The 19,123-nt window shown below is 42.7% G+C and overlaps 1 protein-coding gene across 5 annotated transcripts; it reads left to right on the top strand.

The window, feature by feature from the left end:
- Positions 1–544: 544 nt before the first annotated feature.
- LOC128890758 (PHD finger protein rhinoceros) lies at positions 545–15,083 on the top strand. 5 transcript variants are annotated; one of them, XR_008460676.1, is made up of 12 exons: positions 545–973; positions 2,615–2,664; positions 2,742–3,256; positions 3,885–4,041; positions 4,503–4,655; positions 4,738–5,025; positions 5,157–5,330; positions 5,575–5,747; positions 5,887–6,010; positions 6,233–13,533; positions 14,498–14,699; positions 15,048–15,083. XR_008460676.1 is itself a non-coding variant. In XM_054149571.1 (10 exons), exons 3-10 carry the CDS (start codon positions 2,799–2,801, stop codon positions 13,376–13,378), a joined length of 8,673 nt encoding a protein of 2,890 aa, XP_054005546.1. In that variant the 5' UTR covers positions 545–973; positions 2,615–2,664; positions 2,742–2,798; the 3' UTR covers positions 13,379–15,083. The 5 variants fall into 5 exon arrangements, 1 of the variants encoding a protein (XP_054005546.1); XR_008460673.1 differs by having other exon boundaries at positions 14,498–15,083; XR_008460674.1 differs by having other exon boundaries at positions 545–1,530; positions 14,498–15,083.
- Positions 15,084–19,123: the final 4,040 nt, after the last annotated feature.

Below are 19,123 nucleotides of genomic sequence, written 5' to 3'. Positions count from 1 at the left end.
GTTGAATTTAGACAAATTGTATTTTACAGAGAAAAAGGTTAATTTAATTCGTACCTATTATGATACGAAACATAGAATATTAAAATTACTGCGAACCATCTTCGTTATAACAAATTTTTTACTGATAGATTACAATTTAATATTAATTCAATTCGAAGGGTGCCAAAGTATTATACTCCTTTCAACATTTTTTAAAGAAAGTAATATTTTCTAAAAACTGTAGTACATAATCAATCAAGAACAATCTTTCTCTTATATTTAGTATATCATAAATAATTAGTACAATTTATTCTTAGTAAAAAGTATAAGTTTCGAAAGTTTTGTACCGATAGTATCATCAATGGTCATTTTACAATTGCGTTCAGTTTTTTAATGAAAATCCTAGGTATTGCTAGTAACTTATCGCTCAGGACCATATTCTCTAGAGATAAATTACACATCTGAACGATAAATTTTCCAGAAATTGTTATTGTTTTCTTTGCATTCCATTCTTAGATCTTAGAGGGAATTGCATCGAAGGAAGCAATAAGATTCCATACAGTGAACATTTAATCGTTACATATTATTTACAATAGTAAAAGTTTGTGATTAGAAAATCTAATTCGCTCGTATAACAAGATCTCCTCGTATCGTCGTTAATTCTCGATAAAATTGTTTTTGTTGGCAAGGAATGTTAATTACAAATACGGTCACGGTGGAGCTACAGGAGGTTTCTATTCTGCTTCGTTTCCAGAGGCTTTCGTAGCCCGCGGATGAGAGCGATCGCGAGATCTTGCCGTGTTCTCGCGGGGTCACGTGACTCGCGGTCAGACAGTTATTTTTTTAGGCATGATGGCGCCAAACAGCAGTATCCACATTAATGTAAATATAATATCGATTCGGTGCACCGCGCGAGGAAGAAAGCCATCGGGTGTTCTTACGGAGGCTATTTGAGGGCGTCGAGCGAGCTCGACAGGAGCCCTCGGCCCAAGAAGTGAGTAAAACCGAGCTGGTCGCGGCTGCGACTCGAATTGCTAATGAGGACATCTTGGTTAGGCTGCCGTGACAGAGGCGTACTCGGACTACTGCCATCTCGAAGCTACCGATCGAAGAATAATTCGATCTTTACGGATCAGACGTACCGGCTATTATTCGTCACGTGCATCATCGCGCGCGAAATCACCCTCTCCGTCGATAGATCAATAATAAGGCATTTACTGCCTTCCGACCATCTCTATCTTTGTCTCTCTCTCACATTCTTGCTCTCTCTTGCGCGCGCGTGCGTGTTCATGTTTGCGTGTGCGTGTCGAACCTGTGCTCGCGTGTTCGTATCCGCATCGTGTGCGTGTGCATTCACGTTCGTGCGTAACTGTGTATACACGTCGCGTGTGCGTATTTACTTACACTCGTGTGCATGTGCGTTCGTAACCGCATACGTGTTGGTTCAGATGTGTATACGTGTGCGTCGAGATTCGTGTGCGAGTCGAGCCTGTCGCCATCTGTATTGTCAATGTTGTCGGCCAGCAGGAGCACCACCAGCCCAATGGACCCGTGAGCATTTTCGACTCTCCGCCCGATCTTCTTCTAGACGTCTATTCTCGACCGCGAGTCTCGACTTCCACGTGTCGAGTCATCGAAAGTCTTACGGCGATCCTTCACGGTCGAGCCTCGGCGCCGCTCGAGCGTCGCCGCGGAGTAACTCCGTCGCAATGTTTACATGCCACCCGCCACGGCGACCAGTTTCACCAAGATCCTTGTGCATTTCCAACTACTCGGGGCCTTATAACGTCACGGACAAACCATTTCGTTTCAATTATAATTCTTCCTGCTGGACTGCCCCATTTATAACCTCTCCGCGGCGGCCATCGAGGATCAACGGCCGCAGACCCCCTGCAATACAATCGGTCTATACCATCAACCCTTTTGTCCGATTTTTATGCTCTCGAACGTTTTTTGCGTCGATAGATTCCTCACACGAAGTTTTCAGTGTCATTAGTTCTCGTAATTGTGAATCTGTGTTATCGAATACTCCTCACCATGAGTGTTACCTTTGTAAATTTATCATGTGAAGGAATGCTTTGTGTCTTGCGCCTGTGATTACTGTGTAATACTGATTGCTATGTACAATTCGTATTCCTCCTCTGTGAAATAGCTATCGCAGTTAGTTTTATGAGTTCTGTTACTGTATGCATCATACGAAACGCAATCGGATAGTTGCGTTCCATGTGTTTTTTTTCTACGCGGTTGGTGCTGTATATCACTGCTATGTTTACTATCATTTTAAATGTTTACATTTGTCATGCTTCACGTGTATTTTTGTGAACAATTATCAATTTTTGTTTATTCTATACAGTGTGTCAAATGTCCATTCTGTGTACTGTTTTGTTATCATTTTGATTTCATTGTGCTACAAAGATTGTATAATAGCATGAAAGCTTTGTTTCGTGTAATATTTTTATTAAATTTATATAATGTTCTACGAGTAGTTCTTTATTTATGGAAAATTATCAATTTTGCACATGGAATCACTTATAGTGCAGAGACAAAGTCATCTTTTGTTGTAATATACTTCAATTTAATGTTTCCTTTTTGTCTTAAATAGATCAAAAATATAACTGTACCTTTCTTGTTACAGCTCTGAGAGGAATCCGCTTTCTAGATAATAAATACATGGACGACTATGTAGTGAGTAGTCCAGTAAATTTTTTTTTCATTTATTTATTTTTATTACTTTGATAATTGTGAACAATGAAACCTTTTAGGGTGCGCGCGGCTCACCTGCACGTGCCACGTATCGCTAGCTCACTTGGTATAGTAGAATGGCACAGCGAGGCAAACGAATAAATAGAAACGACAATGATTTGGCGTCTTGCCCAGGCGCAATCAAAAGGCGCAAATGTAGGCTGGGTCCAGCGACGGGTACGACGTCGCTGGCAGCTACCATGGGCCCCTCAGAAGAGGAGGAGACGATGGCGTCGTCCAGTCAAGGAGGGGCATCCTGGACCCCCAGACCTCTCAGTGACATCAAAATCTCTAGTATATACAATCGCTCCTCCGCCGAGGCTCCTGCAGAATTATTTCGTAAGGATTTGATCAGCGCCATGAAATTACCTGACAGCGAGCCGCTAAGTCCCAATGAATATTGGGTTATCACCGATCAGTGGAAGCAAGAATGGGAGAGAGGTGTTCAAGTACCTGTTAACCCAGACTCCCTTCCTGAACCTACAGTTACTATCACGCAGGCAGCACCCGTAAAACAACACACTGAATTCAAACTGTAAGTTTCTTAGAAAATTTAACTTTCCACAAACTAAGTTTTCAACTTGAGAAACCGCGCTCTATAATTTTTTTCAATTTTCACGGGCAGGCTATTATCGCATTTATGTCTGAATATTTTCTTGTCTTTGTATCTGTATTATTTTTATTTTATCGACTTCATACCCTATGTATTTTTTAATAGAAAAATCACAAAATAGCTCTTGGCTGAAGAATTAAACAAATCGTACTTAAAATTTTAAAGAAGCTTTAAAAGTCTTAAATAAGTTGTTTTTCAATAATAAGATTCTATGTAATCCCAATTATTAAGTACAAAAGTATATTGATACTAACAATGATCTGGTAATTAGTAATGTTGTAAGAATTAGGTCAGTAGTGAAATAAAAATTTGTACCACATGGATATGCATGTACATTTTAATATCTATATACATACGTGGATTTGAGAATTCATAAAAATGAACAAACCATTCGAAAAAAACTACTTGTAATTTGTTAAATGAGTATCAGGATTGTATAGTAAATTTCAAAAGAAGTGGATGCAGTGCATCAAGAACATATTTTATTGCATAAGTATTATTTAATTTTGACTAGTTCTAATAGTTTTTGTTGATCATAATGTTTCCATAGACCTAAAAAATTCGTAAGGATATCTCGCGACGATTACTTCAGTCCTGAAGATCATCATTTAAGCACAACACCGGCACGAGCAGAAAAAGCTTGTGCTTATGACCTTGATGACACTGATATAGCTTGGTTGGATGTGTTAAATGGCGAACGTGCACAGGTATATTTAAAATTCAGTAGTTCCAATTTTCTCATAAAATTCAAATAATTTTCAATACACTTCTAATTATAAGTAAAGTAATTACCGCTTGCAGTTGACCATATCTAACTATTTCTTTACCAAATAAAAAAGTATTTCTATTTTTATTGGACTTTATACTTCTATCTTTACCAAATGTCAATTAAAAATTTTATGTAATTGCTGGTATAATGGATGTAATGATTTGTATTTCTTAGATGTATTGGTATTTGAAAATTTAGTTATTATAAATTACTTCATTAACATTAACATTATCTATATTCTAATTGTTGTGTAGAAGTTTACATTGAATTGTATAATTAAAAGCAGACTTACCTTTAACTTTCATCTCGTAATATAAATATAAGAGCAAATGTGTAATCACAATTTTTCAGAATGTAATTTAAATAAATATAATCCAATATTGAACGATCACATTTTAGTCTGGTCAGTTGCCAATCACGGAAACACAATTGGAGCGCGTGATAGAGGAACTGGAAGTTCGTTGTTGGGAAAGAATACAGACTATTGTAAAAAACGAGGAAGGTCTTGGTATCGAGTATGACGAGAACGTAATCTGTGATGTCTGTAGATCTGTAAGTGCCTTCCCGATACCTTCGTGAAGTAGAATCGATCAAGTTAAAATAAATGAGTAAAAGAAACAAAATTTTTCATTAGCCTGACTCCGAGGAAGGGAATGAAATGGTATTTTGCGACTGCTGCAATATATGCGTGCATCAAGCGTGTTATGGAATTACTTCGATACCGGATGGTTCCTGGCTATGCAGAACCTGTTCTCTAAGTCAACGACCAGATTGTGTTCTCTGTCCTAACAAAGGTGGTGCTATGAAGTGTACTCGTAGTGGCCAAAAGTGGGCTCATGTCTCTTGTGCTTTATGGATCCCTGAAGTCAGCATTGGTTGTGTCGAAAGAATGGAACCTATCACTAAAATATCCAGCATTCCGGTACATACAACATACTTATATGTGAATAATAAGCTTATAAAATAATCCCACTTATTTTGCGTTTAAAGAATGAATTGTAATTTATATCGAATACTGTATACGCGAGTAATTACATAGAACTATAATTACAGCAAAGTCGATGGGCCCTGATATGTGTGCTGTGTCGAGAAAGGGTCGGTGCTTGCATCCAGTGCAGTATAAAGACATGCAAGACGGCTTATCATGTGACGTGTGCCTTCAAGTATGGCTTGGAAATGAAGGCAATCATCGAAGATGAAATGGCCGACGATGGAGTAAAATTAAGGGTACTTCGAATTTACTCATAACATTATTAAAACAGACATGAAATATGTTTTAAGAATGTTAGTATAAGTAAAGGGGGAGGGGTGATGGAATGTATTTTTTTAACTCTGTAGATAATAGCAATAATAATGAGACATATATTGGAAAGCTGCTAGACAGTACATATAGAAAATCGTGTAATTTGAACGAGAAACCTATTGTTTTTGGAAATTTTTTAGAAAGAAAATGTAAAAATTCAATTTACAGTCATACTGCCAGAAACATAGTAGAACGAATACGAAAGATAAAGTTCAAGGCGCGGGAGGCAATATAGGAAGCGGAGCTGAGAAAGCAGGATCGGACTCTGAAGACGCAGAATCCAGAAGGCGCAAGAGGAAAGATATGACTTCTGAGGAGAAAAATCAAGCTCGTGCTGCAAAGTATGTATGCTCCTTTTTACTACTCTACAGTTTTTTTATTACTTCTCCATTCTATAAATCGCTTTGAGAACTAATCTTTTATGCGATAATATCGACGAGATTTGCTGTTATTATTAACATTGTTTTTCTTTTTTACTAGATTGCAAGAAATCGAAGCAGAATTCGATAAACATGTGAGTTTGAAGGATATTGCTTCGCAGCAGTTGGACGTGGATCCCGAAGGCATTGTCTACATTTATAATTATTGGAAACTAAAAAGAAGAGTAAGTGATGTTTAATATACCGATCAAAATCAATACGCTTTTTTTTATCAATGACTAGTTTGTGCTGGTTTTATCAGTTATTTAGCATTAGTTTATCGATCTTAACCATTAATTTGCAATGTACATAAAGGTAACCGAAGCTTGTTAGAAATGTATTCCTATTTTTATTTTCATCATTGATTAAGTGAAACGTGTTTAATTTATCAATGTTCAATTTCATAGGCTGGTCACAACAAGCCATTACTGGCACCACGTTGTGGAGAACTTTCTGGTAGTGGATCGCGTAATCAGGGACAAGCTGCTGATCTCGAAAAGATGAGGACGTTCGTTCAACTACGTCAAGATTTGGAGAGAGTCAGAAATCTGTGTTACATGGTCGGCAGAAGGGAAAAACTTTGCCGATCTTTCCTTAGATTGCGAGAACAAACCTTTCATAAACAAGCTTTGGTAATGTCTGGCCCACCATTACCGTCAGCTGCTGCCGCTGCTGTAATGGAAGCCAATCACGGGCCTTCGATCTATGATCGGCTGTATTCTCATCCCGACTCGGAAGATCACACTCACGACTTTGACTTAATTGTTGCCAGAATCGCTGGTATAGATTCACCGACCAGCGACGAGAAGAAGCCGCAACAACAGCAACAACAACAACCTCCCCAACAACAACAAGACTTCAATGGTGCCTCCAGTAAAAAGTTGTATTTCAACGGCTCCGTCCGAAGAAAGAACCTCTACGGCAGTGATCTATCGTCCGTCAGTAGCAGTGAAACAGATGCGACGAAGGTGAAAACATCGGAAAAATCGAAGAACTTGAAGCTGGAAAGTGAGTCAAGCACAGAAGAGGAAACCAACGTTCCGTCGAAAACGAAGTTATCGCGTAGAAAGACAAAAAAGACTGCTCAACAAGTGGACAAGTTGCATTCAACGCTTAAAGAGAACAGTGAGAACGAGAAACTCGTGAACAGTAGATCGCACACACTTCAACACATGGAAAAGGAGTTAGGAAGCGCTTCCGGTAGTGAAAGTGACGAATTGCTGCCGTTGAGTGCCGGAGGTACGAAACACGTTGTTGCTTCAGCCATTTATTCAGACACCGACTCCGATTCTCAAGAACACGCGTCTCATTCGGCAGTGCTAATCACGAAAGCAGCCGTCAAGGAATTTTCCGCGGCGAACCTGTCGAAAAATTCGCAGAAGAGCTTTGGTAAAGATTCTAGGCACACGGAGTCAACGTATCACAATACAGGAACGAAAAATAAAGAAAATCAAAGTAAAGGCGGTGCTAAAAAGAAGGAGTACATACCATCCGCGTTGATCGTGCCGCAAAGACAGGCCGCGAAGAAAGCATCCGAAATTATGCAACGTACGCAACAAACCAAGAAGGACAATTCAGTGCCCGAGGTTACGTCAGAAGCGGTTACATCTCCCGTGGAGGAGCTTCCTAAATGTTCCACGAAACAATCAAAAGAGAAGAGTCCGAGCAAGAAGCAGAGAGAGAATAAGCCGTCGAAAGAAACAAAGAATAACGATGTGTACGATTTTGATAAGGAATTTGGAGATGGAACGGAGATCTTGGCGTACGTACCTCAAAGGCAGGCTGCAAAGAAAGCTGCAGAACACATCAAGAGTGGAATGGGTACTAAGCCTGCTACGCAAATCGAACAACAAGAAAATCCCGATGGACGGTCGAAAAAGGAATCTCCAGAGAGTGGTAAAAGAAAGGAACCTAGGAAGGAAGATTCTTCTTCTAGAAAAGACGAACTTCCTTTAAGGAAGGAAGAAACTTCCTCGCCATCGTCATCTTCTTCTTGCTGTTCTTCATCCTCTTCGTCTTCTTCATCGTCGTGTTCTTCTTCATCCTCCTCGTCATCTCGGAAAGAAGTTTCGTCTGGTAAAGAAGAATTGGTCGCGAAGAAGGAAGAGCCCTCGTCCAAGAAGGAAGAAGTTCTTTCGAAGGACAATTGTTCCAGGAGACCTAGGAAACCAAGTGAACGAAAATCTGTACTCTCGAGTAACAGCGACAGTAACAGTAGTAGCAACAGTTGCAGTAGCTCCACTGGAAGCAGTAGCGATTCCGAGAGTCCGGCACGTAGGAGACTCTCGAACGAACTTAAGGAAGCTTCTGCTTCCACTACTTCCTCCGAGAGCGACGCTGGTAACAGAACGAAAACAAAAACGACCACGACAATGGTTGCTGCCGCGGCAAATAGAAAGCAACATCCTAGTAAAACGTCACCAGACCAAGAAGCTGACAAGAAACCAATCTCAGGGCGGAAACTCAAGAAGCTGCCCGAGAAGAAGCTTAAAACTTCCGACGGGCGGCGGGGACCAGAGTTTCAGCCGCCTTCTGAGAGAGAGGAACCTCGTAGAACCTCCAAGGATCAACATCAACAACAGAAACAACAGCAACAACAGGAGGCAACTGTCAAGAAGCAGGATCAAAGAGACAATAAAAAGCAACAACCACCAGCAGGAACGGAGGGTAATGAGGATCTGCTCACTGGGGCTGGAGATCATGATGGGTCGAGAAGTGTTTCTGGGTCCAGACCTACCAAGAAGTCGAGTCAAGCTGCTAAACAACAATCCTTATCAAGAAAAGAGGACAACAAGAACAAGTCTGAGGGTAGAAAACGAAAACCAAACGAGTCCGTCGCTAAAGATGAGAAGAAAGAAACGGTTAAGAAGCCGGAGAAACGGTTGAGCGAGAAACAACCTTCCAAGGAGACCGAGAAGAAGGACGAAGAAGAGAGTAGAAAGGACGAACAGAAGGTTATCGATCTAGAGAAGAGCGACGAATGTACGGACAGTTCGTCGAAGAACGACGAGAAGAAAGTTAAGAAGCTCGCGGGTAAAGACGCGGTGAATATCTTGGAGGAAGAGATGAAACAACGCAGAGCTGAGAGGGACAGTCCGAAGAAATCGTCGAGAGGTTTGGACAAACTTCTGGAGAAACGCGAACATCTGGACAAGATGTCCAAGAGCAAGAATGCGGAAGTTAAACAGGAGATGACCGTTTGCGAGGAAGAGAAAGAAGAGAAAGAGCCCGTGGAAGAGATTCAACAACCGAAGGAAAGTATAAAGGACGAGGATCGTAAGAACCATGTGAACGAGGGTGTTAACACGATCATCGAGAAACCGAAAGTCGAAGAGCAGTTGGAGGAAGAAGCGATAAAGAAAGACATCGCCGAGGCGCCACAACTGGAGAAGACTACATGTGGAAAGAAAAAGTCCGAGAGAAGTTTGGAAACCACCATCGAATCACAGACTACGGAGATTCTCGTTCCCGTGGAGGAGAACCTTCAGAAAGAAATCATCGAAGAAGACCCCGCCAAGTCTGTCGTGGACAAGATAGAAACTTTGGAGAAGGAGCATCAGAAGAGGCGGAAGTCCGGGAATCGATCGATCTTCTCGCCACAGCACGGCAAGGATCCAAGCGTGTCGGAATTGTTCGATTTCGATCAGGACATGCTCACGGAGGAGATGGTGAACGAAGACGGTTTCGGTATATCGAGGGATCCAGAGGAGCGAGCCGCGCCGTTGAGTTTCTCTTTCAACAACGAACTGTGGTTTAAGGAAGACTCGAAGGAGGACAGCGCCAGGGAAACTCTGCATCTCGTCGAAAAATTGCGTATGGAGCTCTCGAAGAAATCAAATTCTAGTCAGTTCGAGTTAGAGGCAGTACCTGTAGACAGCGAAATAAAAAAGGAAGATCCAACGACAGAGAAAGCGTTCGAGCAACAACAGCTGCAGCAACAGCAGCAACACTTGCAGCAGTCGCAACAGCAGCAGCATAATCAGCAATTAGAGAAAGAGACAAAGATTCTCGAACCCGCGGAATTAGTTTTGGATGCGAAGAACAGCGTCGAGATGCCCGTAGAAGAGGTAGCTATTATTGAAGCCCGTCCCGGTAGCTGTAAAGACACCATCGAGGAGAAAAGAAAGACATGCTACACCAGCAGTAACGATAGATACACGGCCTACGAAGAGGATCGCGAAACGAACAAGGTCAGTCTGGTGGAACGATCGAAGCTGGACCGTGCGGAAACGGACGAGAGATGGGTTCCTCCGAGCATCAATAGTTTCGAACATAGCGACGTGCAACACCTGAACGCTTTAATGGAGACCCAGAATCATCGATACGGCAACCATCAGTTCTCCAACGAGTCCATTCAGGAGAACGAATCGCTCACTCGTTCTCATTTGAACGCGGCGGCTATGCAGGAACAGTATCTTCTGCAGCAACCGCACACGCTGCTCCACGGCCAGCAAGAATCCCACGAGAGGACGATTCTCGATCAACAAATCCCCGACGAGAACCCTATGGAAATGATGAACAGACATCTGATCGGATTGCCAGCTTCGGAGGACGATCAGGCAGCCGAGATGATGGATAGAGTGCTCGAAAAGGAGGACGATGTCGTCAGGCAGCAGGAATACGATCAGAATTCTCCGTACAACGACGTAAACGGCCGACCAGACACCAGATGGGCGGAAAGCCAAGTTCTGCCGTCCCGTAGATCAACGTCTTCGTCGATCACTTCCGCTTCCTCCGCGGAGGATCATTCCATTCCACCATTCAAGAATGTCCCGAGCATTTCTTTTCCGCCATGTTCCATGGAACCGACGTATTACGCGGACTCGAGTTACGGCACGGGTCCTGTGTCGTTGTTCCCGCCTCAATCTTGCGCAGCCCCGTTGCCATACCCTTCTCCCGGACCAGCCCTCTTTCCGCCCGCGTTCGGGGCAGCTTTTCCAGCCGCGCAGTCGTTGTTGCCACACGTAAAACCGCTCGAGGACTCGTTAAACCTGCAAGCCTCTCCGTGCACCGCTGCGTTCACGTCTTCCTCGCACAATATGGCGCTCACCGCTGCCATGGTCTCGCCCACAAAGATAGCCACTCCACCACCGCCGCCTCCTCCACCGCCTCCCCAGGTCGCCCCACCCGTCGAAACCATCGATAGGACGCAACAACAACCGCAAACGCAGGTCACCGACTCGCCATCTCTGCCTATCAACTTCTTGAACACCGTCGCTCCAGAGAGTCACGTTGCCGATCCGATCGTCGAGACCCTGCAAGAAGCCTTAACCGACAACAAGACCCAACACCCCGGGAAGAAATCGCCTTCTAAGCCTACCAGAACCTCCGCTCGAGTGACGTCGCTGCAAGGAAAGTCGCCAGGGAAGTCCCCGCGGCAGGAACCCCAGAGGACGGTCTCTGGAGCACGTGGACGTGGCAGAGGTGCCAAGAGTTCGGCCCAACACTCCAGTTACAGGAGTCGCGGGCGTGGACGAGGGAGAGGACGAGGCAGAAGCGTCCAGAACGCTGGGCTCTCGTTGGTCTCCGGCGCAATCGTCGGCCAGCACGATGATTCTATTCAAAACAAACTCGTGGGCACCGTCTACGACTTCGATTCCGACGAAGACTCCACCAGCGAGGCGAACATTGCTGACCTGCGCACCATGAGGGAAAGGAAGAAGTCTACTGATGCCGCGACCGCAGGCGTGGAGAGGAGAGACACCACCGTCGTGGCTTCAGAAGCGGTTCAGACGAAACTCTCCAGTCCTGGAGGCGCGAGGAAGTATCTGGAAGACAGGAGACTCTCTTGTTCTCCAGGTCGCGACGACTCCGCTATCGTAGAAAGCGAGTCAAACGCCGGGCAAAGCTTCGATGCCGTCCTACCACTCATTCCTGGCCCCGTCGACATGAGGACGTACAACTCCACCCTCGATGCTTCGAGCTCTTCCACGTTGCACGGTCAGACCTACGAGAACCATTTCCTGCGCACGTTTACCAGCGTCTCTACGAGCGACCCCGCCCTTCCGGATATCGAGGAAGACCTGGACAAAGAGCTGAGGTTGATAGGGAAACAGGGACAGGAGGACTGCTCGAAGCCGAGCTTCGATGCGAGCATCGACGCTTCGTCCTCCGGTTTCGTCGACGCCAACAAGGTCTCTTTGACGGACTCGAGGAATCAGCTGAAGGTCAAAATCAAAGGGCCGTTCTTGGACGCGAACTACGTACCCGCCTCGTCGGTACCGCCTCTGGCTCAACAAGCGCCTGTAATCATCGCTCCAGCCGCCACCAGTGCTTCTGTCGCGTCGGGCACCTCGAATCTCCGACGAATGAGGAAGAAAGAGCTGCTCAGGCAGTACTGTTCCCAGGACATGAACATGGACGAGCCAGGGTCTGGTAATCTGGCAACGTCCGCGCCGATCATCATGCCACCGATTAACCGCACGGTGATCACCATACCGAAGGCGGTGGCGTCTATGACCAGCATACCCACCAGAGAGGACTACAAGGCTGTCGTCGATGCCAACATGGAGAAGAAACGAAGAAAAGAAAGACCAGCAGGGTTCCTGGACGCCAACGAGGAGGAGGGACCCATGGAGAGACGGCGGGGTAGTGCTACTAACGGTGCCAGTTCCAGCGGCAACGTCACGGTCGGGAACACCGACCGTAGACGAGGCAGGCAGAGTAGCGGCGGTAGATCGACGACGACCACCACGTCGACCACCACCACGAACAGCGGCCCACCGAAACTCAAGATCAAGATCGGCAACAGCATAATCGGCGGCCAGGAGACCGGCCAGGATGACAGGACGAGGATCAGGCCTCCCAAGAAGCGGTTGAGCAGCATACCTAGCAGCACTCCTAGCATAGAGGAGCTGCGCAGGGAAAGCATGAAGTTCAGGCGTATGATCATGGCCGGTTTCGACAATGACGAGAAGCTCCGGGCGAAGAGTAAAAAGGACAAGAACGGTAAAAGGAAGAAACGACAGTCGAGCAGGAAAGAAGCCAGGGTCCGTATCCTCGAAGGTGGAGCTGCCCCGCCTAAGCTGATTATCAGATTAGGTAAAGGGAACGATTCGCCGGACGAACTGCCGATCCTGGTCACGGACGAAGAGGAAGAGGAGGAGGAGGAGGAGGAACGTAATCCAACCGACAGCAGGGTAGGGCCACCACCGCCTGAGCCTGCCAAGGACGAGACCGTTTACCCAGCGGTAGTCGCCACCATCGAGGAGAAGCAGCCTACGGATCCAAACACTGGTGGCAGCGCGCCCAGGAACGTTCGTTCGGCCAAGGTCACGCCAATCAGGTTAAAATTGACGCGTTGCCAGGAGGGCTACGAGCTGAAGGGCTCGCCTGTCCACGGCGAGGAGTCCGCTTCGACGACGGAGAAACCGCCGAGTCCTGAACCAACGAACGAGGAGACGAGGGATCCGCCGGTTAAGAATCAAGAGGAGGACTCCTCCAGGGAGGAGGAAGACGACGAAGAAGAAGAGAGCAATAGCAATTCCGTGCAAAGAGACTCCACCGCGTGTCCTGCCGCGACAAGTATACCGCAGGGATGCCAAGTTAGGTGATAATTAATGATACTCGTGGAGTAATGGAGCAGAGGACACGGTGCTCGTAACGATAGTTTTACGGTCGATCGAAACGGACTCGATACAATATACGCTTACCGGTTGCTAGCCGTGAAAGCGCGTTGCCGTGATAAGGTGGAAAAGCGTTCCGCAAGGTACAGTTTTCTTTTTACAAAACAAATAAAAATGAACGGAGATTTACGAGGAACGTCGAGCAACTAGGAATGTTCGGTTGAGAGCTTTGTTAAGATGACACTGTGCTGTGGCTGTATCGCCAATACTAATTCCATATACTAGTAATCTATTCTTCTATCCGTCTATAAAGTTGTATCAGCGGTAAATGTTATAGGTATCTGTTATACACATGGCGTAATATGTTTCTTTAACTCATAATTGTCAATTTACTTAAAATCCAATTATTTAGTCAGTTTCTTTCTTTTAAGTTAAAATTGTATTTCGTATTTACGTTTCAGCACGCTATACTTTGTTTCTCAGAGTGTTTACGGCTTCGTATATCCCACAGGTATGTTGATAGATATACCACGACGCACAATGTCATCTACATTATCTTTCATCCGAACGTTTTTAATTATTCCACGCTGATTTTAAAGGAATTTTCGCACTAACTCGGCTGTAGCATTCGGGAGGAGTGCTTGATTGTAACAAGGACTATTAAAATTCTAATTATGCTTAATAGATAATATAAATTTTTATTAAACTCTTATATTACACTGTTAAAGTATATGTATTTTTTTTTATAACGTTTATCCAAAAAGAATACCAATAATGTAGTGATTATTTGAAGGATATTCTTTATTTTAATACTTTATATTATTTATCTCAATAGCTCTCGAGTTCTCAATTTTTAAGAATGGTTTCATCACCCCGACTCTCTTCTCTCTTAAAAAAACATAACTGCCAACAACTTCAAAAAGTATGTCATAAAAATCAGCATGCAAGGATAAAACGATGTTCCTTGTTGTTCTCACGAAATGTCTTTATTTACGGTGACACACGTTGTTGGGTTTAGTGGAAAAAAAAACTGAACAAACGTGTTTCTTTAAAGAATTAAGATTGTGAGAATGAAAATCATTGATAATTATCGTTTCTGCTTTACAGATAATCCAGTACATGGGCGAGAAATTGATCGCGTTAAAAGGCCCAATGTTTTGAGAAGGGAAATAGTTAGGAGTGCGCGGGTACCCGAAACTTCCTATCAGAATCGAGTTACAATTGAAGAAGTTTCTTACTATGGAAGTACTCCAGTCTATTGCGAAAGTATTCGAACGATTATAGCCAAAACTTGTAGTAAACAGAATATGTAAGTTATACATGAAGATTTCAAGGTACTGCTGCGACTGCGATAAAACTCAAATATCGAGATTATATTGACAAAATTTTAAGTTGAAATTGAGCGACGCTTATTAGGAAAACATGGTGTACACAAAGGATAGGAAAATATTCGAACATGAATTGTTGTTGTGTTTTTTTTTTTTTTTGTTTTTTTTTTACATTAACATTTTGCTCGTTTGAGCGAGGCAGCTATTACTTTTAACGTCGCGCTGTTTGTTGTACAATCTGAGTGATACGAGGTCCCGTCACCGATGATCGAGTACTGTTTACTTCGGGTACCCGTAACCCTCTAACGACTATTATTTCTGCATTACAGATAATTCAGTTTTACGTACTTGTTAATCCAGAAAAACGCGTACCACAAAAAAATCGATGGTGTAAAAGTGTGTACGAAATCTTAAAACGGATAATAGTTGACACGTTGGCAGTATATAAATTTTGCGTATGACGTCCACTAAATCTAAAGTACGTGGGACATCTTTCGATACGGTATCTTTTATAATTTTGTGCAAGATAGAACGAAGTTGTAGCGAAAGAACTATTTATACTACGCTTTTGGTAATATCAACTTTTTTATCCTTCTTTAATAGTCTTACACGTTGAAAATTATTACATTTCTTTTACATTGTTAGCGAACGACTTTTACATAGAGTTCACCTTCTCACGGCGACGAGAAACGCGAAACGGACGCTCATTTCGGTGAGAAGGACAAGGTGATAGCAACTACTAAGATGTATACTCGTTTTCGACTCGCTTCAAACGGACATTCTCCGACGTTAACGAAGAACCTATGCTCCTCGAGGAATCCGGTTTTATTCTTAACAATACTCGAGAGATGAAACGGGCGTGCCATTTCGCGGCGATGACGACGAAATGTCTATGTTTTTCCTTGCGAAAGAACAGACGAAGAACCGGTCGGGGGCCGTTGACGAGGATTTCCGATGAATCTGCCACAAATTCGTCAGCTTGACGTGGTGAAGTTTGCTTTTGTCTCGTCTACAAATTGTATGAGAGAGAGAGAAAGAGAACGTGCGTGATTGCGTGCGTGGGTGCGGGTGTGTATGTATACGCGTGACTGGATAGAGAAAATGGACGATGGAAAACACGTCTGGTTGGGGAGTATTATTGTAACAACCTCGTACACGGTCTCGTCAACCACCTTCGTAGTAAGAACTAGTTAATTGTACATACTTGTAATTTACGATTGTATTTAGTTTAAGTCGATGACACGGAGAGTGGGAACGGATGAGAGATTGGGAGACTGAACGAACGTATGAGAGAATGAATGCATGTAAGAGAGAATTTTGTAATCAGTGCGAAGCTTACGTGATGGCTGTGTTTTACCACGCGGTCCGATCTTCCAGGCAATCCTGGGCCGCGCAGAAATGTTCGGTAACCCCTAACCGCTGGATCGCTCGAGTGTTCCCCCCGCCCCCGCCCCCGCTCCGAAAAAAACCACCCCCAACGAGGCCGTCGCTCGACATTTTTACGTAGTGAAAAATTAGTATAAACAAGACGGCTGAGCGAACGTGTACATCGGGCGGAGAAATCCGAAGAAAAATATAATTAAATACCGTCACGAGGACAATCCAGCTGCCTAGCAGCCTTTTTCAATGACATTAAGAATCGAGTAAACAATCGTATAGTCTGTCGCAATAGTCGTCCACGATTACGCAGTTGCCCGTAGAGATACACATAAATTTATATGTATATATACGCATAGCGTAACGCATTCATCATATCGATCAAAGCAAATTCGTAAGAACCGTTTAACGCACGCATTCTTCATCGTTTTTACGAGTTCATTTGATATTATATAGTATATATGTCGAAACGTCGTTCTGTTCTCTTTTTTTTTTATATATATATATAATATATATACATATATATATAAAAAGTATATTTTACACCGAGTACAATGTTAATAATTTATTTTTATTTAGTGTAAATAAGTTCTATAGACAAAATACGTTTTTTATACGATAGTATATAGAATATACATAGTTCGTTCGCTCTTCTGGGTTTTTACGGGTTTACTTTGAGAGGAACGGGCTATCTCGTCCGATTGCGTTGAAATACATCCGATTCCCTCGGGGACGGCTGCGTAATTACGGGGATTGCGCGCCCCCATTGGACATTCGTTATTTAAAATGACTATATGAGAAGGATATGCAACCGATCGTGAAAAAATTTGTCCTCGTTTGGAGCTCCGCCGCGGCGACAGTGACAGAGGAAGAATCCCTCGTTTCGCGGAGGAAACGTGACTTCCGCTTCCTCCTTCGCTGTGCGACGAAAACGTAACTTCTTCGCTCGGAATCCGGGGTTTCGGAATTTCTCTGCGCGGACCGGTGTACTTTCACCCTAGATCCAGTCAGTAAATCTCGTTACGTCCGCTGTTGCGTATTTATTGTTTTTTTTTTCTCTTCGTTACATAGTATGAATTCCGTTCAGTAAACTTTCAAAGTCGAGTCATGATTGAGAGGACCATTGAGGCGATGTACCTTACGCTACCTTTTCGAGGATTATCGTGTTTGTTCTAATGTAACTTTCTATTTTCTACATATTTTTAACAGATCCCTCTGGAAGCATTCGAGATACAAAAGGCTCTTGAGACAATAGTACGATCAATTTTTAATATTTTTTTTTTTAGTCGTTGTTTATTAATTTTTATAAATTATTGACGATCGGGGTCGACAATTCGACATATTTATTTCACTATATTGTACGCGCGTTTATCGTGACTTGGACGTACGAGATTGTAATACTTTCGATACGAGTTTTCATGTAACAGCGAAATATTGTTTTCCTTTTTTAACGTTTATAATGTATCTTGTAACTAGGCGTATATCTTTTTTGTTATTTATATCATTGATTTTATTAGCAATCCACGTTTAATCAACTGTGTGCGGACTCGGCAATGAAACGTTCATTTCGGTGAATCTGTAAATAATAATATTAAAAATGCAAAAGGAAAAAAAAGTGCAGATCGTGATTTCTAATCGTTTTTGTAATCGAGTTGACTGGTTCTAGGATCGAGAGAGATGTTAATATATACATTAGTAGTTAGAATCCTGAATTCTGAGAGGAGGAATAACGTTGCGTGTACTGGAACCCGGGGAAAATGAAAAACTCGCCGACGATAAGCGGAGCCTTAGCGGAGCCTATTATTGCGTTGTGTACAGAGAGGGAAAAAAACGTGAAGAGAGCCAAGCGGAAATCATTTTATTTCGAATCGTTTCTTACTTACGCTAAGCATAGAAAACCCGATAACGACGAATTTCTCATAATCGTTGTACGTGTCCGCATGTATCATAAGTGAGGACGCTTACGACGACCCAGACACATACGTGAGACACATATATAAATATATAAATATATAAATAGTTTTATTATATTGCAAAGTGAAATAATACAATATTTAGCTACTGTATATAATGTAAAAGAAAAAGCTGGTCTTGTAAGATACGGATTAAGGTGTTTTAATGTGCACATAGCCGCGTCATTGTCAATAATCATATTATTACGATTAATAATAATTACAGTTTTTTAAAAAAAAAAAAACGAAAATTGTTGAATTGCATCACGTTTGATTGTATTCTTCAACCCTCCGATAGGAAACGTAGTGATGATAAAAGAAGATACTTTTTACTATCGATTTCTACGAAAATTAAATTCCTTTTTCTGTTTATTCGATCTTACGCTATTATTTTTCAAAAGTTCACGAACTGGTATTACGATACTGAAAGTACCAATAGTGTATACCGTAAAGTTAATTTATAGAAACGAGATAATATGAAAAGAATCTTTGACAAGAATTATAATGATATTGAATATATTAATTACTTGTAAAAAGGACATCATTACATTAAATAGAACATTTTTCCGAAGGAAGTGTTTTCTTTTTTGAATGCGCGCTTACTCGTACGCAATCTCAGTACTTTATGTAATTTACCACCAGAAGGTGCTGACGATATATTTGAAATTTTTAAATTAGACTTTGTACTACGTTTAATTTAGTGATACGTGGTCGTCCTGTCAAAACAAACGGTGACATTCTTCGTTTGGAAATTAATTATTTAATTAGAATTCAAAACAATATGAAGCCTACTTTAGTGGCAGATGAAATGTTTCCTGAGGGCGCAGGGTCATACATTGAATTGGAAGAGGTACTCGTATTACTTTTGATGAGGTTATGTTCGTATTGTTATTTACACATGGTGAAACATTCGAGATTATTAAAAATTAACTAAATCCTTGTTGGTATTTTTTCAATTTTAATTACAGACTAATGATAGTATGTATTAACGAAAATACTTGTTTTAGGTTGGAGGCAGCCGTTTACTTGTTGATCTTACTGCAAGTGAGAAAGCAGTACACTCGGATTTCTTCAAT

The sequence above is a fragment of the Hylaeus anthracinus genome, unplaced genomic scaffold, assembly GCF_026225885.1.
Source record: "Hylaeus anthracinus isolate JK02 unplaced genomic scaffold, UHH_iyHylAnth1.0_haploid 12001, whole genome shotgun sequence".
NCBI classification, from domain to species: Eukaryota; Metazoa; Arthropoda; class Insecta; order Hymenoptera; family Colletidae; genus Hylaeus; species Hylaeus anthracinus.
The sequence above is the reverse complement of the archived record's forward strand: the minus strand, read 5'-3'. Positions and strand labels throughout refer to the sequence as shown.

Bases quoted from the DNA above. Each gene is read 5' to 3' on its own strand.
- LOC128890758 (XM_054149571.1), top strand. From the start codon at position 2,799: ATGGCACAGCGAGGCAAACGAATAAATAGAAACGACAATGATTTGGCG. The intron at 5,331-5,574 runs GTACTTCGAATT...TTCAATTTACAG, and splicing joins ACGATGGAGTAAAATTAAGG to TCATACTGCCAGAAACATAG. The intron at 5,748-5,886 runs GTATGTATGCTC...CTTTTTTACTAG, and splicing joins AATCAAGCTCGTGCTGCAAA to ATTGCAAGAAATCGAAGCAG.